The sequence below is a fragment of the Haematobia irritans genome, chromosome 3 (genome assembly GCF_050003625.1).
Source record: "Haematobia irritans isolate KBUSLIRL chromosome 3, ASM5000362v1, whole genome shotgun sequence".
NCBI lineage: Eukaryota > Metazoa > Arthropoda > Insecta > Diptera > Muscidae > Haematobia > Haematobia irritans.
In genome coordinates, this window is record NC_134399.1 from 48,422,344 (window position 1) to 48,437,753 (window position 15,410).

General features: G+C 35.2%; 1 protein-coding gene across 12 annotated transcripts in view; it reads left to right on the plus strand.

Annotated features, from left to right (window-relative positions):
- dtn (transmembrane protein 132C dtn) overlaps positions 1-15,410 on the plus strand; it is a 604,515-nt gene that overhangs the window by 407,913 nt on the left and 181,192 nt on the right. For 10 of the 12 annotated variants that reach the window (XR_012720541.1, XR_012720542.1, XM_075300564.1 and 7 more), the window contains 5 exons: positions 6,261-6,413; positions 6,947-7,194; positions 7,244-7,602; positions 7,678-8,106; positions 8,165-8,282. Coding sequence is in view for 9 of the 12 variants with exons in the window: in XM_075300564.1 (XP_075156679.1) it covers positions 6,261-6,413; positions 6,947-7,194; positions 7,244-7,602; positions 7,678-8,106; positions 8,165-8,282 (1,307 nt within the window). In the remaining 3 variants the exon portion in view is untranslated. Of the gene's footprint in view, positions 1-6,260; positions 6,414-6,946; positions 7,195-7,243; positions 7,603-7,677; positions 8,107-8,164; positions 8,283-8,742; positions 9,192-9,254; positions 9,361-9,425; positions 9,772-15,410 lie in introns of those variants that run through there. The other 2 variants (XR_012720543.1, XM_075300566.1) reach the window with 2 other exon arrangements.

Here is a 15,410-nt window from a genome sequence, read left to right on the forward strand (position 1 = left end):
AATTGATAATTTGTACCATTTTTGTAACACTTATTCTGTTTTTAACCTATTTGAAACCAAAAAGTGAATACTGCCCATTAAAAATATGAAAAAAACGAGTTATAAAAAATTGAATTAACAGAACTTCCTGTGTAGTGAAAATAAAGAACATCTTAGGGAGGATAGTTTTGGAAGTGCTTTTAAATTCGTGCCTGTAGAAGAACTTCCAAATATTTTTGCTGGGATATTTCTCAGCTGTTTACCAGTAGGATGTTGAAACCTTTTACAGTTAGTTAGTGGACACATGGCGCTTTTTGGAAAAGAGATCGCTTTAATAGCACTAGTTTACACTGAATTTGAGAGGTGAGTTTTCTTATGTAATTTGATCTGCTGAAGTCGAAAAAAATGTTTTACAGAGAACCTTTTCCGCCGAAAAAATAAAACCATTGAAAACCGTCCAGTTTTTCTTCATTCATACAAATATGAGCCACTTACCCGCACAAAAATGCCACTCGGCCATACAAAAACGCATTTTTGTGTGGGTGAGTGGCTCATATTTGTATGATTTGGCATCGGATTTATTCACTCAATTGCTTATAACTTTGCCATTTTTCGTCGTTTAAATTTATATTTATGGGTGCTGCCAGTCCAAAACACCCTGTTTAACGTTTTCATGTACACTGAAAAAAATATTGTCGTGGGGTCAAAGATTTCATGTCTTTAAATTACGAATTTAAATTTTGCTTAGCATAGAAGACACATTTCTCTAATGCAAAGTTTTTTTCCTTGTCCAAAAGTCGAAAAACTTTCCAATGAAGTTGTATTGTCCTTATAATTAAGTGATTTCACTTAAAAATGGGTATCATAACATGAAAGAAAAACTGTTTGGGCTAAGGTCAACTTGACTTTAATAATTCAGAAAAATTCTTTAGATTTAATGAAATTGTCTTTAAATTTGTTGTCTTTTTGCATCTTGACTACGAAGCAAAAAATCGTTCAAATATAGGACATGTTTTTCAACACTTTATTTTAAAGACGTTTTTTACTTGAAACATAGCATAATTTCTACTGGAAGTCGAGCCTTAAATTGGAAAATAAAGTTGTCGTTAACTCGTTTTTAAAGGACTTTGATAGGATATGAAGAAAAAAAGCTGAAAAAGCAACAAATTAAAATTTGCTTCCTAGAAGCAAGTACACAAAACCCAAATTTAAAAGAGAATTATGTCTTAAAAGTATCCTTACTTGTATCCTCCGCTTCTTTGGCTCGGAATCAATACCAAAATTTTTAAAGTAAAGACAAAATTTTTGGAACCGGGCATACTTTTTTTCAATGTATTATTAAATATTATTCCAGGGACCGTAAATAACAGTTCTTCAGAAACTTTTAAATGAAGAACTCTTCACATTAGAGACGTTTCAGGAGTTTTATTTTTTCCGTCTTAAATAAAACTCATATTCATTTTTTTACAGTTTCTTGTTTTATTGAGTCTATCTCATATAAAGTTTGTGTTAATTTAGTTCTTTAATTTAAAGAACATACTTTAATTTAAAGAACATTAGACGGTATGGTTCCAAAGCAAACATGGGGGGAAATTGAGAACGCGATGTCTGGTGTCTACTCAGAGGTGCGAAAAAAGTTTCCCGGACCAAGTCCTCGACGGCAAGATGCTGGATGGTATCAAGGACAATATAAGTTAATAGCATTTGCGGACCAGTGGTCTAAGGATTGCTTTAAAGCTGCTTTGATGCTAATTGGTGAAGTTAGGGAAGGAGCCGCTTTGGAGTTAGTCGATAGAAAAGACATACCGGCTAAACCTAGAGCACATGCGTGGATACCTGCAAATAATCCTGATCCTGAGTCAATACTAAACAGACTAAAGGAATTTAAACCAAATCTTCCAACCGCCGATTGGAAGGTTGGTCGTTTGGATGAGGTGGATGGACCAAGACGACATGCGGTGTTTATATTGAACATTGAGTCCTTTCCACATATAGGCCAGACCCAAGGACGTGTATGTTATGGCTTTCATGATATCCATATGAAGGTATACAAAAGCGATCAGCCAAAGGATTCCGAAACGAACAAGCCTCCGGTAGAGTCAGAAGAAGAAAAATCTTGCGAAGCCGAAGGAGACATAGAAACTGCAGACATTGAAGAACATCGTTTGCGGGAAGTCCCTACAGGCTCAAACCTCACCAAAGCTGAACCGCGGGTTGTTGCGAGAGTCACCGAGATTTGTGAAGAGGAAGCCCTTTATGACTCAATTGAAAATTTGGATGGTTCTACGGTTCCTCCAGATAAATCTTCACCATTGTAGGCCGCTTGTGCTGCCTTAAAAGTTCTCTTGATGAAAGGAGACATAGATATAGTTCTTATTCAAGAACCATACATATATAAGAAGAAGATCTGTGAATTAAGCCCTCCGGGTTTCAAACTTTTGCATAATACCGGTAAAGATATAAATCGGGCATGTATAATTGCTAAAAACGAACTAAACTTGTTTCTGCTTTCTTCATTGAGCAATGCAGACACTGTCGTAGCCAGTCTAGAGATATCCAAACACAAATACTGGATATCTTCGCTCTACATGGGACATGATAGGGAGATGCCTCCATGTGCCGTTAAGACCTTAGTTGAGGAGTCACTGAAAACAAAGACAAAACTCATTATGGAAATGTACATCATAGTATTTGATGAAGTAGTGATACAAATGCAAGGGGAGAGTCGCTAATAGTGTTTATTTTGCGTACTAACCTGGTAGTTTGCAATAAGGGAGATGCACCAACCTTCGTCACCAAAAGCAGGCAAGATGTGTTTCATGTCACATTGGCCTCTCTGGAACTGTATGATAAGATAACTGAGTGGCAAGTTTTGAGGGAACATAGCTTCTCAGATCATCGCTACATCAGTTTCAGATTGGCTGTTCGTATTTCAAAGACCATATTTCCGCCAAATGTTAGGAAAGCTGATTAGAATAGGTATAGGCAATCGTTCTATATGATGATACTGGAAATACCAGGGACAAATATGAGCACTGTGCAAGATATCAAACACGCAGTGGAGAGGATTACTAAGGCCTTTGACATCTCACTGAAAGCTGCATGCCCTAGAGGAAAGCCAAGGGGGAAAAATCGACCACCATGGTGGTCTACGGAGTTAAGTAATATGAGGAAATCCTGTAGGCAGCTCTTTAACAAAGCAAAGTCCACCAAAGCTCCTGAGGATTGGGACGCTTACAAGAAGAATCTGAGAGGATACAAGCGAGAACTGAGAAAAGCTCAGCATAACTCTTGGAATGATTACTGCAGCAGTATTGAGAATACGTCCGAGGCTTCCAGATTACGGAAGGTACTATCATCCACTAACTCCGCTCCAGGTTTCATTAAAACATCGGAGGGCAATTGGACAACGTCCAGTGAAGAGACGCTGGAGGTACTATTGGACACACATTTTCCTGGAAATCAGACGGTTGAACCATGTTCTGGCGGTGCCACAGTGGCTCAGCGGTCATTTCCTCTCGAGGAAATTGTATCGGAATCTAGAATAAAATGGGCGTTAAATAGCTTTGGGCCATTCAAATCCCCCGGACCTGATGGAATTACTCCGGCGGAGTTACAAGCAGTGACTGAAAGAATTATCCCCTGCTTGACGGTGATATAAAGGATGTATAAACTTAGCATATATTCCAGAAAAGTGGAGGGAAACAAAAGTCGTTTTCATTTCGAAATCGGGAAAAGCCTCTCACTCGAGTACGAAGGATTTCCGACCAATTAGCTTATCCTCATTCCTACTTAAGACTCTGGAGAGGATAATAGACATTTATCTTAAAACTAGCGTCGATTCAAGTTTGCTCTCGAAGCGACAGCACGCATACTCGACGGCGGGTCTACTGAGACCGCTTTGCATGAACTAAGCTTTATTGAAAGCTCACTATCTGTTAATGAATACACAATCGTGGCGTTTCTAGACATCGAGGGGCATTCAATAACATCCATCCGTGCTCGATATTAAATGGACTGGCAACTCTGAATGTTAATCCAGGTATACTTAGGCTGCTAGACGAACTGCTAATGAGGAGACGTATTTCGGCCACACTAGGTCAAGCAAACATACAAAGGTATGTGAACAGAGGCACTCCCCAAGGAGGAGTTCTATCACCTCTTCTTTGGAATGTTTCTATAAAGAACCTTCTGGTTTCCCTAGAAAAAGAAAGAATAAAAGTGGCGGCATACCAGTCAGGGGAAAATTCCCATCCACAATCAGAGATGTTATACAGAGAGCCCTCCGGATGACTGGGCGAAAGGGAAGGGTCTTGGAGTAAATCCTGCAAAGACAGAATTAGTCATGTACTGCAAAGATCACAAAACTCCCACGGTTAAGCCCATATCCTTAGGGGGTTGAAATTCCCTTTGGTGAGTGTGCAAAACACCTTGGCGTTGTTCTGGACAGGAAGCTGAACTTTAAGCTTAATATTGAAGAAAGAGCGAGAAAAGCCACGATAGTTTTGTACTCGTGGAAAAAGGCAACGGAAAAAAAGTGGGGACTAAAACCGAAAATTGTGTATTGGCTATACACGGCAGTGGTTAGACCTATAATTCTATGTGGTGTTGTAGTCTGGTGGCCGGCACTTCAGCAACCGACAGGTTTAGACAAAGTTCAGCGTATGGCGTGTTTGTATATCTCAGGCGCATTCAGTAAGACGGGAACAGATTCCCTTAATGTCATGCTGCATCTATTGCCTTTAGACATTTTGGCCAAACAGTCAGCTGCGACAACAGCTGTGCGTTTGCGCGAGCTATCGCTGTGGTCGGAAAAAATTTGCGGTCACAGTTCGGTCCTCAAAATAATGCCAGATGGGCCTAACGTAGTGGATTACACTCTGGCAAAACCATTTTTCGACAAAAAGTTTGAAACTCTATTTCCCAATAGTGAGGCGTGTTGTACACAGACCCCAGGGAATAAAAGATATATAGATTTCTACACTGATGGCTCCAAATTGGATGGACAAGTGGGTTTCGGAGTATATTCTAAAGATCTGGAACTTCGAATAGCGAAAATATTACCTAATCACTGTAGTGTTTTTCAGGCTGAAATATTAGCAATAAGAGAGGTGGCGAATTGGCTGAGAAGTAATGTTCCAGAAAATGTTGGCATTAATATATACTCAGCCAGTCAACCTGCAATAAAATCCTTGGATTCTGTGTTCCTTAACTCGAAAACGGCCATCAAATGCCGCAAATCTCTCAACGAGATGGCTGAGCAGTACAATATTTACCTAATATGGGTGCCTGGACATAGGAACATACCGGGGAACAGCGAAGCAGATGAGTTAGCAAGGCTAGGAACTACCTTACATATTCCAGGGGAATATCGAACATTTGCCATCATAACAACCTTGTCGCGCAGTAAGAGCTTGCAGGTAGCCAGAGGCGTATCAACAGATTGTAGTTCCCCTGGAATATGTAAGGTAGTTCCTAGCCTTGCTAACTCATACGCTTCGCAGTTCCCCGGTATGATCCTATGGCCAGCCACCCATATTAGGTGAATATTGTACTGCTCAGCTATCTCGTTGGGAGATTTGCGGCAGTCGATGGCCGTTTTAGAGTTCAGGAACACAGAATCCAAGGATTTTATTGCAGGTTGGATGTCTGAGTATATATTAGTATCAAAATTTGTCGGAACAGTACTTCTCAGCCAATCTGCCACCTATCTTATTGCTAATATTTCAGCCTGAAAAACACTACAGTGATTAGGTAATCTTTTCGCTATTCGAAGTTCCAGGTCTTTAGAATATACTCCGAAACCCATTTGTCCATTCAGTTTGGAACCATCAGTATAAAAATTTATATAACGTTTATGCCCTGGGGCTGTGTGCACCACGCCTCACTGGTGGGAATCTCAAACTTTTTGCCGATAAGTGGTTTCGCCAAAGTGTAATTCAGTACATTAGGCACATCTGACATTATTTTGAGGACCGAACTGTGGCCGTACCTTTTTTCCGACCACAGCGAAAGCTCGCGCAACCGCACATCCATTGTTACAGCTGACTGTTTGGCCAAAATGTCGAAAGGCAATAGATGCAGAATGACATTAAGGGAAGTTAATATGAATAAAATTTTTGTTATTTGGTTAACCCTAATACATGCTCAGAAGTATAGCATACATTTCTGAATCACAAAAAAATATTATCCAGATCGTAAAAAATCTGTGAAACTTTTTGCTAAAAATTGTGTCCCTAGTTATATGACTACCACTGGATATATTCTTTTTTTATTTTTAGAATTCGGGGCGTATTAGCTACTTCATATCTCGACGTACAGGCTTACGAGTAACAGACTTAGTGCAACCTTTATTGCGTGTATCCGATCCGAAAGTAGCCATCCTCAAAGGAAGAATTCTGCAAGGAAAGTCAATGGGAAGAACAGATGTACAGGTATGCAAAATTTTCTGTTCTTAATCTTTTCCAATGGCATGATTACAATCATGTGTAAAATTTGGATTTTTTTGGTCTTAAATTATACTATTTGACACTTAGTGCTCTCTATAAACGGAGAAACAAATGTGGATCAAACTGTCGTGTACTTTAAAGCAAAGGCAATAGAAGAGAAGAAGGTGGGAGATTGGCTGCTGAGCACATCAAACCATTTACGGTGCTAGGTACATACTTTTCGTTTATCAAACCAAACGCGTATACGACAAGTATTGTCATAGCATTAAAATGCAAATAAAAAGTAATTAAGTGTAGGAAATAAATTTCCATAAACATGAAAATGTAATTTTTTTGTTGTTGCCTACGAAAAACAAATAAAAAATACAAACATGTATGGAACTAGCACCGTCAATTCAACATTTGGTGTAACGTAGGACAATTTCCCATTATCTTATCTCTATTATGTTTGCCTTAAAGTTATATTGATTTACTTTGTATTGTTTATAACGCATTACAAGAATAATAAATAATTTTAGGTCTTATCCCCGATAACGGGTCGTGTAATCGGAACAAAAGAAATTCGTGTTGGTAGTGACAAAGTAAGTCTTGTTAAACTTTCTGTGCGAGTTGTTTCGGGACTTCAACTCACAATTACACCTGACAACACAATAGAAAATGGATATATTGCCGAAACTGCTGTAACACACAAACTAACAGCGCAATATCAAGAGGGACTATTGGACATAGATCTTGAATTTTCTGATGGTTCAAAAACTCCTCTAAGGTAATATGAATATGTACATTTTTAACTCATCTAAAGCATATTATTACAGGGACGTATCTGTAGAGGATTATTTTCTGCTTGTGGAGAGCTTAGATACAGAAGTTGTTGCATTCGCTCCAATGTTGGCTTCACACCATCCACGTGTGATTGCTGTTGGAGAAGGCAGCGGAAACCTATTAAGAATTACTTTGCTTCTATCCGAGGAATGTCGCGCACGACGAAATATGATGTCTACAAAGCAAACAAAATATAACACGTCTCCTTTGGCAAGTGCTCTTGCAGTAGTAGATGTTGATTTCAATAACGCTAATGAAATAATTAACAAACATGAAATAGCTCAAAATGATGGAATTTTCCGAAAAGAAAGGAACAAATATGGCAAAAGCGGTGATCTTACTGATATTATAGGTATGTTTTCCAGCACGCACGTTACTCAAACTTCTATCTTAGCAGAATGACTTTTCTTCAATACTCCCTTTTAAGTAGGCATACCATTACAAGATTCCACACAGCATCATGAACCTACTGTGCAAGCTCGCCAACATTACGGTAGTAACCTTTCGTCTGATAAGATAAATTTTACTAGCAAGAAAGTTTCCAGTAGAAGCATGTCTTCAATTGAAATGGGAATGTATGTTTTGTTAACAGCATTTTGTTTTGCAATAGTCGTATTTGTCATATCATGCGTCGTATATGCTTCTAAGTTTAAACCAGTGCACATAGGGAGCGATTTGGACTCGGGAGACATTTCAAAAGGATCCATGGTCGTAATTGACATCAACCGCGAAGCAAGATTCTTATCAGAGACGACAACGAATGCTCACGATTGGGTTTGGTTGGGCCGTTCAACAATGGATAGATCATCCATGTTGACATTCAGTTCTCAAGGTCAAAACTTTATTAATCCTCGTGGTACGACAACATTTTTAACATTTTAAACCTAGATCTTAATTTTAAATTTTCATTGTAGATTCCCGAATACGGATAACCACAAATCCTATCAGCAATTGCTCTAATAATAATACGACGACACCTAAGTCAACATTCTTCCATAACGATCCAACCAGAACTGATATTATAAAATCATCGTAAGTTTGAAATTATGTTTTAATACTAAGATAACTTCCGTTCTAAATAAAGGATCAGTGAAACCAAAGGGTACATAGGGTGCAATATGTTTATCTCCAGTTGCTTGAGTCAATTTAACAAATGATATTGTGAGGGCACTTTATTTTAGGATATTTTATAGTAGTCCATTAAATTAAATACCATAGATGTTGAAAACCTTTTTCATTAAAGAGAGCGCCCCGATTAAGCATGTTTGCAACTAAATTTCCAAGTCGCGCCGGTGTCGCCAGATTGTATTTTGATAAAGTGCTCCTTCGATTCACAATAGCAATTTATTGTGACTAATTTATAGAAAAACATGAAATTCAAAGTGGTACATTGTCATAAATAATCGCAGAATTAAATATTCATTACTATTTGAGCATTTCATACATTAAAAATATAATATTTAACTTCTTTTCTGTGATTGTTTTTGAACAGCTGATGACAGTGTTGCATATTTTTTGAGATGTCCTGGAAAAACGAGTACTATGTTTTCTTTTAGTCCTCAATGGCTTAGAGTATCCAGTGCTAAAAGAAAACAGCCCTATTATTAAGATTAGGTTAATACTCAATAAACACAGGATGAGCGTTTGTCAAATGCAACAACTTTTCAGTTTGAGGGTAAATATAATTTAATATGAAGCAGCTCATCTTCAATACATCTTCAAATTGTTTGCGAATTATTTCCAATTTGCCGAAATCTTTGAAAAAGTGTTGAAGATAATATGAGAAAGCTTTGACAAAACTACCCCAAAATGCAACGAAAAAGCCATGTGGTTTTCAATACTTATTTATGCAACGAAGTTCGTGGTCAATTGGAAGAAATAAAAAAATTGGAAAATTGTAGACAAATAACTGAATTTACTCCAAATAGTTTATAATAATAGGTAAGTGAAAATAAAAATGAAATAAAACTTTAAGGAAGTCACTAAATGTATATCTCTTTGCAGAAAACTATAATTATGGATTCTACGTTCTTGGAAACATTAAAAGGCTGACCGATGAGAAAATGTTGGATAATTAACTGGAAATGCTTCAAATAGTTTATAATAATTGGTAAGTCAATAGGAAAAATAAAATCAACACTTAAGAGTAGTCACTAAATTTAAATCTCTTTGCAGAAAACTAAAATCTTTGGATACTACATTCTGGCAAACATTAATAAGCTGACAAATAAAAAATGAGTAGCTTATCGACAAGAAAAAGTTTCCAGAAACATTTCAAAGTGCAATTAATTAAAATTGTTAAAAACAACAAATTGTTAAAATCAACAACTTCTGGGTGAAAATGTTTATCATATCGTCAGTTTAATTTACATCCTATTATCAGTTTAAATGGATATTTAGTCAATTCCTTCTGCTAGAAATCTATTCTAACACGCGGTCCAGCACGTTCCTAATTTCAAATTGCCCGCATATTAATAAATTTTAATGCTGTTTTATGACACCAACAGGAAGGAAATCGAATTATAAATGCAAAAGTATATACAAATAATGTTTAAAATATTTAAAATTTTGTTGATTTGTTCTTATTTGTTGATATGTTTAATAAGATTATTATTTTCAATTGGTATTATAGTGTATTATGTAGTGTAGTGTATTATTATATATTTTATTTTGACGAAAATAAATAAATTATACAAAATTCATAAAATTTTGGCTTTGACTTTCAATTTGAAGTGGCGATATCATTTATACAAATTTTGGTTGAAAAGTATTTGCAACTATGTTAATTTTTAGTTTGACTCGCATCGAAAATTGTTTGAGAAATAATTGAGTAGCGATGCATTTCAATTTGAGGATAACACTTGAGAAATTATTGCTAATGTGTTGAATTTTACTGTTGAGGGTAATGTCTGTTTTTTGTTGAGAACGCGATTTTCACAACTTGAATATTACACTAATCTTTTGAAAAAATGTTTGAAAAATTGTTGAAATTTAGCATTTTTCAAACATTTGTGTTTATCGGGTAAGCTTGTGCTTTTGTATGTAACATTTAGAATGAATGGTTTGAAACTAATCGGGTATGTTCTGGGTTCACATGAAAGACTTGCGGGGAATTGTTCCCGTAGGGGTTGTTCTGCATGCAACTTTTCACCTCACAGATGGGAGAACTTTGCACGGATATTTTCTTAGTGGAATCTTTTATATTTGCAAAACGAAGGATTTAAAACCAAAGTGAATCATTTATTTTCAATTTTTCATATGTTTTCTATATACTTCATAAATATTGGGTGATAGGTTAGGTTAGGTTATGTGGCAGCCCGATGTATCAGGCTCACTTAGACTATTCAGTCCATTGTTATACCACAGTGGTGAACTTCTCTCTTATCACTGAGTGCTGCCCGATTCCATGTTAAGCTCAATGACAAGGGACCTCCTTTTTAAAGCCGAGTCCGAACGGCGTTCCACCTTGCAGTGAAACCACTTAGAGAAGTTTTGAAACCCTCAGAAATGTCACCAGCATTACTGAGGTGGGATAATCCACTGCTGAAAAACTTTTTGGTGTTCGGTCGTACCAGGAATCGAACCCACGACCTTGTGTATGCAAGGCGGGCATGCTAACCATTGCACCACGGTGGCTAAAATAACATGAAAGCCATTTAAAAACAAGATTTAAAAAAATACCACAAATTGTTCAAAATTCCCCTTTCACATGTTGCAAAAAATGGTGGTTGCTTAAAAACAGATTTTATGCATGTTCGAAACGACAGTGTGCAAGATTTAGAGAAAACGCATTGAAACTTGTAATTGAAAATATGTGTGTTAATGCTTTTTAGATTACAACGAAGTGATAATGCTTAAATTTTAAAAAGAAAACAAACACATTTTTGAACCAGATACGACAAATTAAAACAATATTTTTGATCACAGATTTGCTATAAACGATGGGGCAACATAACTTCTGCAAAGTGCCGCACGTAAGAGTCAGTCAATTATAATAAACTGCGTTAGGAGTTGTCGCCGTCGAGAGAAAAAAATGTATGCTTCACAAAATTATTTGTTTTTATTTATTTATAGAAGCATAAAATACAAAATAATACGCATTTTTCGAATTTAAAGGACAATGAAAATTCATAAATTACATTTGCAATAGATTTTAGTGCGAATATCATTATTTTTTTCCAAAGGCGTTAAATGTTTTGCGTGCAGTCCTAGTTCCTCAAATTTGGAGCTTGACTCTGAACTCTTACAATAATAAACAAAAGATAATTGGCCAAAAATGTAAGAACGATTTAATAATTTTTATAAGTATTTTACAATCCAGTAGTTTTTCTTTAGATTGCAGAACATGAGTTTCTTCGTATTCCCTTAACATTTTACCACAAACTTAGAAATAAAAGAATTGTGCCACATATTTGATTATATGTTTACATTTTTCTCTGCAAATCATATGATTTGCAGACTATGATTTTCCGGCAAGCGATTTCGAAAGATTTTGTTTCACGGGAAACCAAGAACAACCAAAAATTTTTGGGGGGAAATCAAAGTGGAAGGTGAAATCTTTTTGAAGGGAAATTCAGAACATACCCGTCTGAGTTGAATTAACGGTACCAAGTTTGTTTTGTATTGGAAGTAATTTAAGTCAAATGATTTTGGAAAAATGGTTAAGATTTATATCATAGACCAAGGAAGGTATAGACAACGAAAGTGAATTCACAGCGCTGTAGTTTGTCTGCACACCGTAGATGGCTCTTTTTCGTCTGCAATTGAGTGATTTTTAAATTTGGCTTTAATTTGTTTTCTTTCGTTTGTTCTTTTGATGAAACACCAAATATTGGAAAAACATGTAAAATTCTATACATCCACATCTTTTTTGTAATGCAAATTGACTGATTTGTACGGTAATTCTCGTTTTCCAAAAAGAAATTGAGTCACTTGACTGCGCAATTGAGTGGAATGACTGCGCACTGCAAATAAACAACACCATGGTGAATTATCAAGGTATGTCTCTATTTTAATTGGTCTATGTTTATATGTAGCTTTCATATATGAAGGCGGTCCGGAAACTTCTTAGCCTATCAATGAAAGAGAATAGTTAGTTTTTCAAAAATATTTGTATTTTTCAACATGATCTCCTGAAACTTCAATACACTTACTGCCTGTTCATGAAACACAAAAACGACTGAAGACGAATCGTTCGTCTGGATTGAAACTAAAATAACTTTAGATACATTTTCTAGAAAATCCTGAATTTTTGTCCTGAACTCATTATTTATGATTTACTATCGAACACCGAAACAATTGGGAAAAAGAAAACAGCCCTTCTGTTATGAGCACATGTTAAATTTTGTTTCGATCTGGTAACTCCTTTATATAGAAATATCCCAATAAACACAACCGCTTGAAAAATGCTAAATTTCAACAATTTTTTCAAAGGATTAGGGTAAGATTCAAGTTGAGAAATTTTTGAGAAAATCGCGTTCTCAACAAAAAATAGACATTACCCTCAACAGTTAAATTCAACACATTAGCAATAATATCTCAAGTGTTATCCTCAAATTGAAATGCATCGCTACTCAATAATTTGTCAAACAATTTTCGATGCGAGTCAAATTCAAATTTAACATAATTGCAAATACTTTTCAACCTAAATTTGTATGAACGATATCCCCACTTCAAATTGAAGGTCAAAGCCAAAATTCTATGAATTTTGTATAATTTATTCATTTTCATCAAAATAAAATATATAATAATACACTACACTACATAATACACTACAATACTGCTCTTGGCGAAGACCTACTTAATTCCGGTATTGACGTATGGGTGCGAAATCTTTTCTAGTTGTGATGCTAGGAGCAAACGGAAATTGAATGTCTCATTTAATTCAATTATAAAATACGTTTTCGGCCTCAACAGGTATGCCCATCTGACTCCGTTTTCAACCAGAATATTGGGGGTCCATTGTGAGAACTACCTGAAAATTCGTGTCTTAGTATTTCTACATAGGATTATTACGGACAAGGAACCTGATCATCTATTTAATAGATTACGCTTTAGTGCATCAGGTAGAACCGGTAATTTAATCCAACTATGCCACAGATATGTTGTATCGGAGTGGCAATTATTCATCCATGCGATTCGTCTCTGGAACATGTTACCACTAAAGACAATTACAAGCAGAGCACAATTCAAAAACAAAATTTTTATATATTTTCTTTAATATTGACATGTTCCACAATAATAAGTAAACTACACTATCCATTCACTTCTTTTCATTGTAATAATCATAATTATATTGTATTTTAATTGACAATAAGATTCATATAATCTCTAGAAACGTTTATTAATTGACCCTGTTTAAGTTAACTTTCAATTTTGATATTTTATTTATTTATGCTTTTTATTTTCGTAGCAAAAAATCATTTCTTTTTACCTCATGTGTCACTCATTTATCTTATCTAAACCATAATTTTACATTTCGTTTTAGTTTAATTAATTCTATTAAATTTTGTTATGATATAAATCTGTTCACATACAAATGCCTGTACTGTAAATAATAGGACCTTGAGTCTAGTTGTGCAGGAACCAAACTCAATAAATACAAATACAAAAAATACAAATACCAATTGATAAATAATAATCTTATTAAACAGATCAACAAATAAGAACAAAAAAAAAACAAACAACAAAACTTTAAATATCTTAAACATTATTAGTAAACACTTTTGCATTGATAATTCGATTTCCTTCCTGTTGGTGTCATAAGACAGCATTAAAATTTATTAACATGCGGGCAATTTGAAATTAGGAACGTACTGGACCGCGTGTTAGAATTTATTTCCAGCAGAAGGAATTCACAAAATATCAATTTTAAACTGATAATAGCATATGAATTAACGATGTGATGCACATTTTCATCCAGAAGTTGTTGATTTCAACAATTTGTTGTTTTAACAATTTTAATTGGTTGCACTTGTAATGTTTCTGGAAACTTTTTCTTGTCGATATGTTTGCAAGAATGTAACATCCAAAGATTTTAGTTTTCTGCAAAGAGATTTAAATTTAGTGACTTCTCTAAAGTGTTGATTTAATTTTTCATATTGACGTACTAATTATTATAAACTATTTGAAGCAGTTCCAGTTAATTGTCCACCATTTTTTCATCGGTCAGCTTTTTAATGTTTTCAAGAACGTAGAATCCATAATTTTAGTTTCTGCAAAGAGATATACATTTAGTGACTTCCTTAAAGTTTTATTTCATTTTTTTATTTTCACTTACCTTTTTTTAAATAACTATTTGGTTATTTATCTAAAATTTTCCATTTTTTTATTTCTTGCAATTGACCACGAACTTCGTTGCACAAATAAGTATTGAAAACCACATGGTTTTTTCGTTGCATTTTAGGGTAGTGTTTTGTCAAAGTTTTCTCATATTATCTTCAACACCTTTCAAAGATTTCGTCAACATTTTGGCAAATTGGAAGTAATTCGCAAACAATTTGAAGAGCTATTTCAAGTCAAGTTGAATTTATGTTGAAAATTATATTTACCCTCAAACTGAAAAGTTGTTGCATTTGAAAAACGCTCATCCTGTGTTTATTGGGAGGTGTTCAAAAAAGACGCATCCGCAATTTTATTACAATTAGAAATGCGTGCTGTCATTAAATATTTACATAAAAAAGGTTTATCGGGACAAGAAATTCATAATGATATGGTGAATGTGTTAGGTAAAAGTGCTCCTTCATATGCAACAGTAAAAGATTGGGTTGCTGAATTTAAACGTGGTCGTACAAGCATTGAAGATGAGCCACGTAGTGGACGTCCAAAAACAGCAACAAAAACAGAAATTGTAGCCAAAGTGCATGATATGGTACTAAATGATCGACGAATAAAAGTGCGTGAAGTTGCTAAATGATCGAGTTCATTTAATTTAGCATGAAGAACTACAGATGAAAAAGCTTTCTGCAAGATGAGTGCCGCATTTGTTAACAGTCGATCAAAAACGCATAAGAATGGACATTTCTCAAGCTTGTTTGGATCGTTTTAAGCGAAATAAAATGGATTTTATAACTGTTGATGAGACATGGATCCACCACTATACTCCAGAGACAAAAGAACAATCCAAACAATGGACTGAAGCAGGAGGAAGTGCCCCAAAGA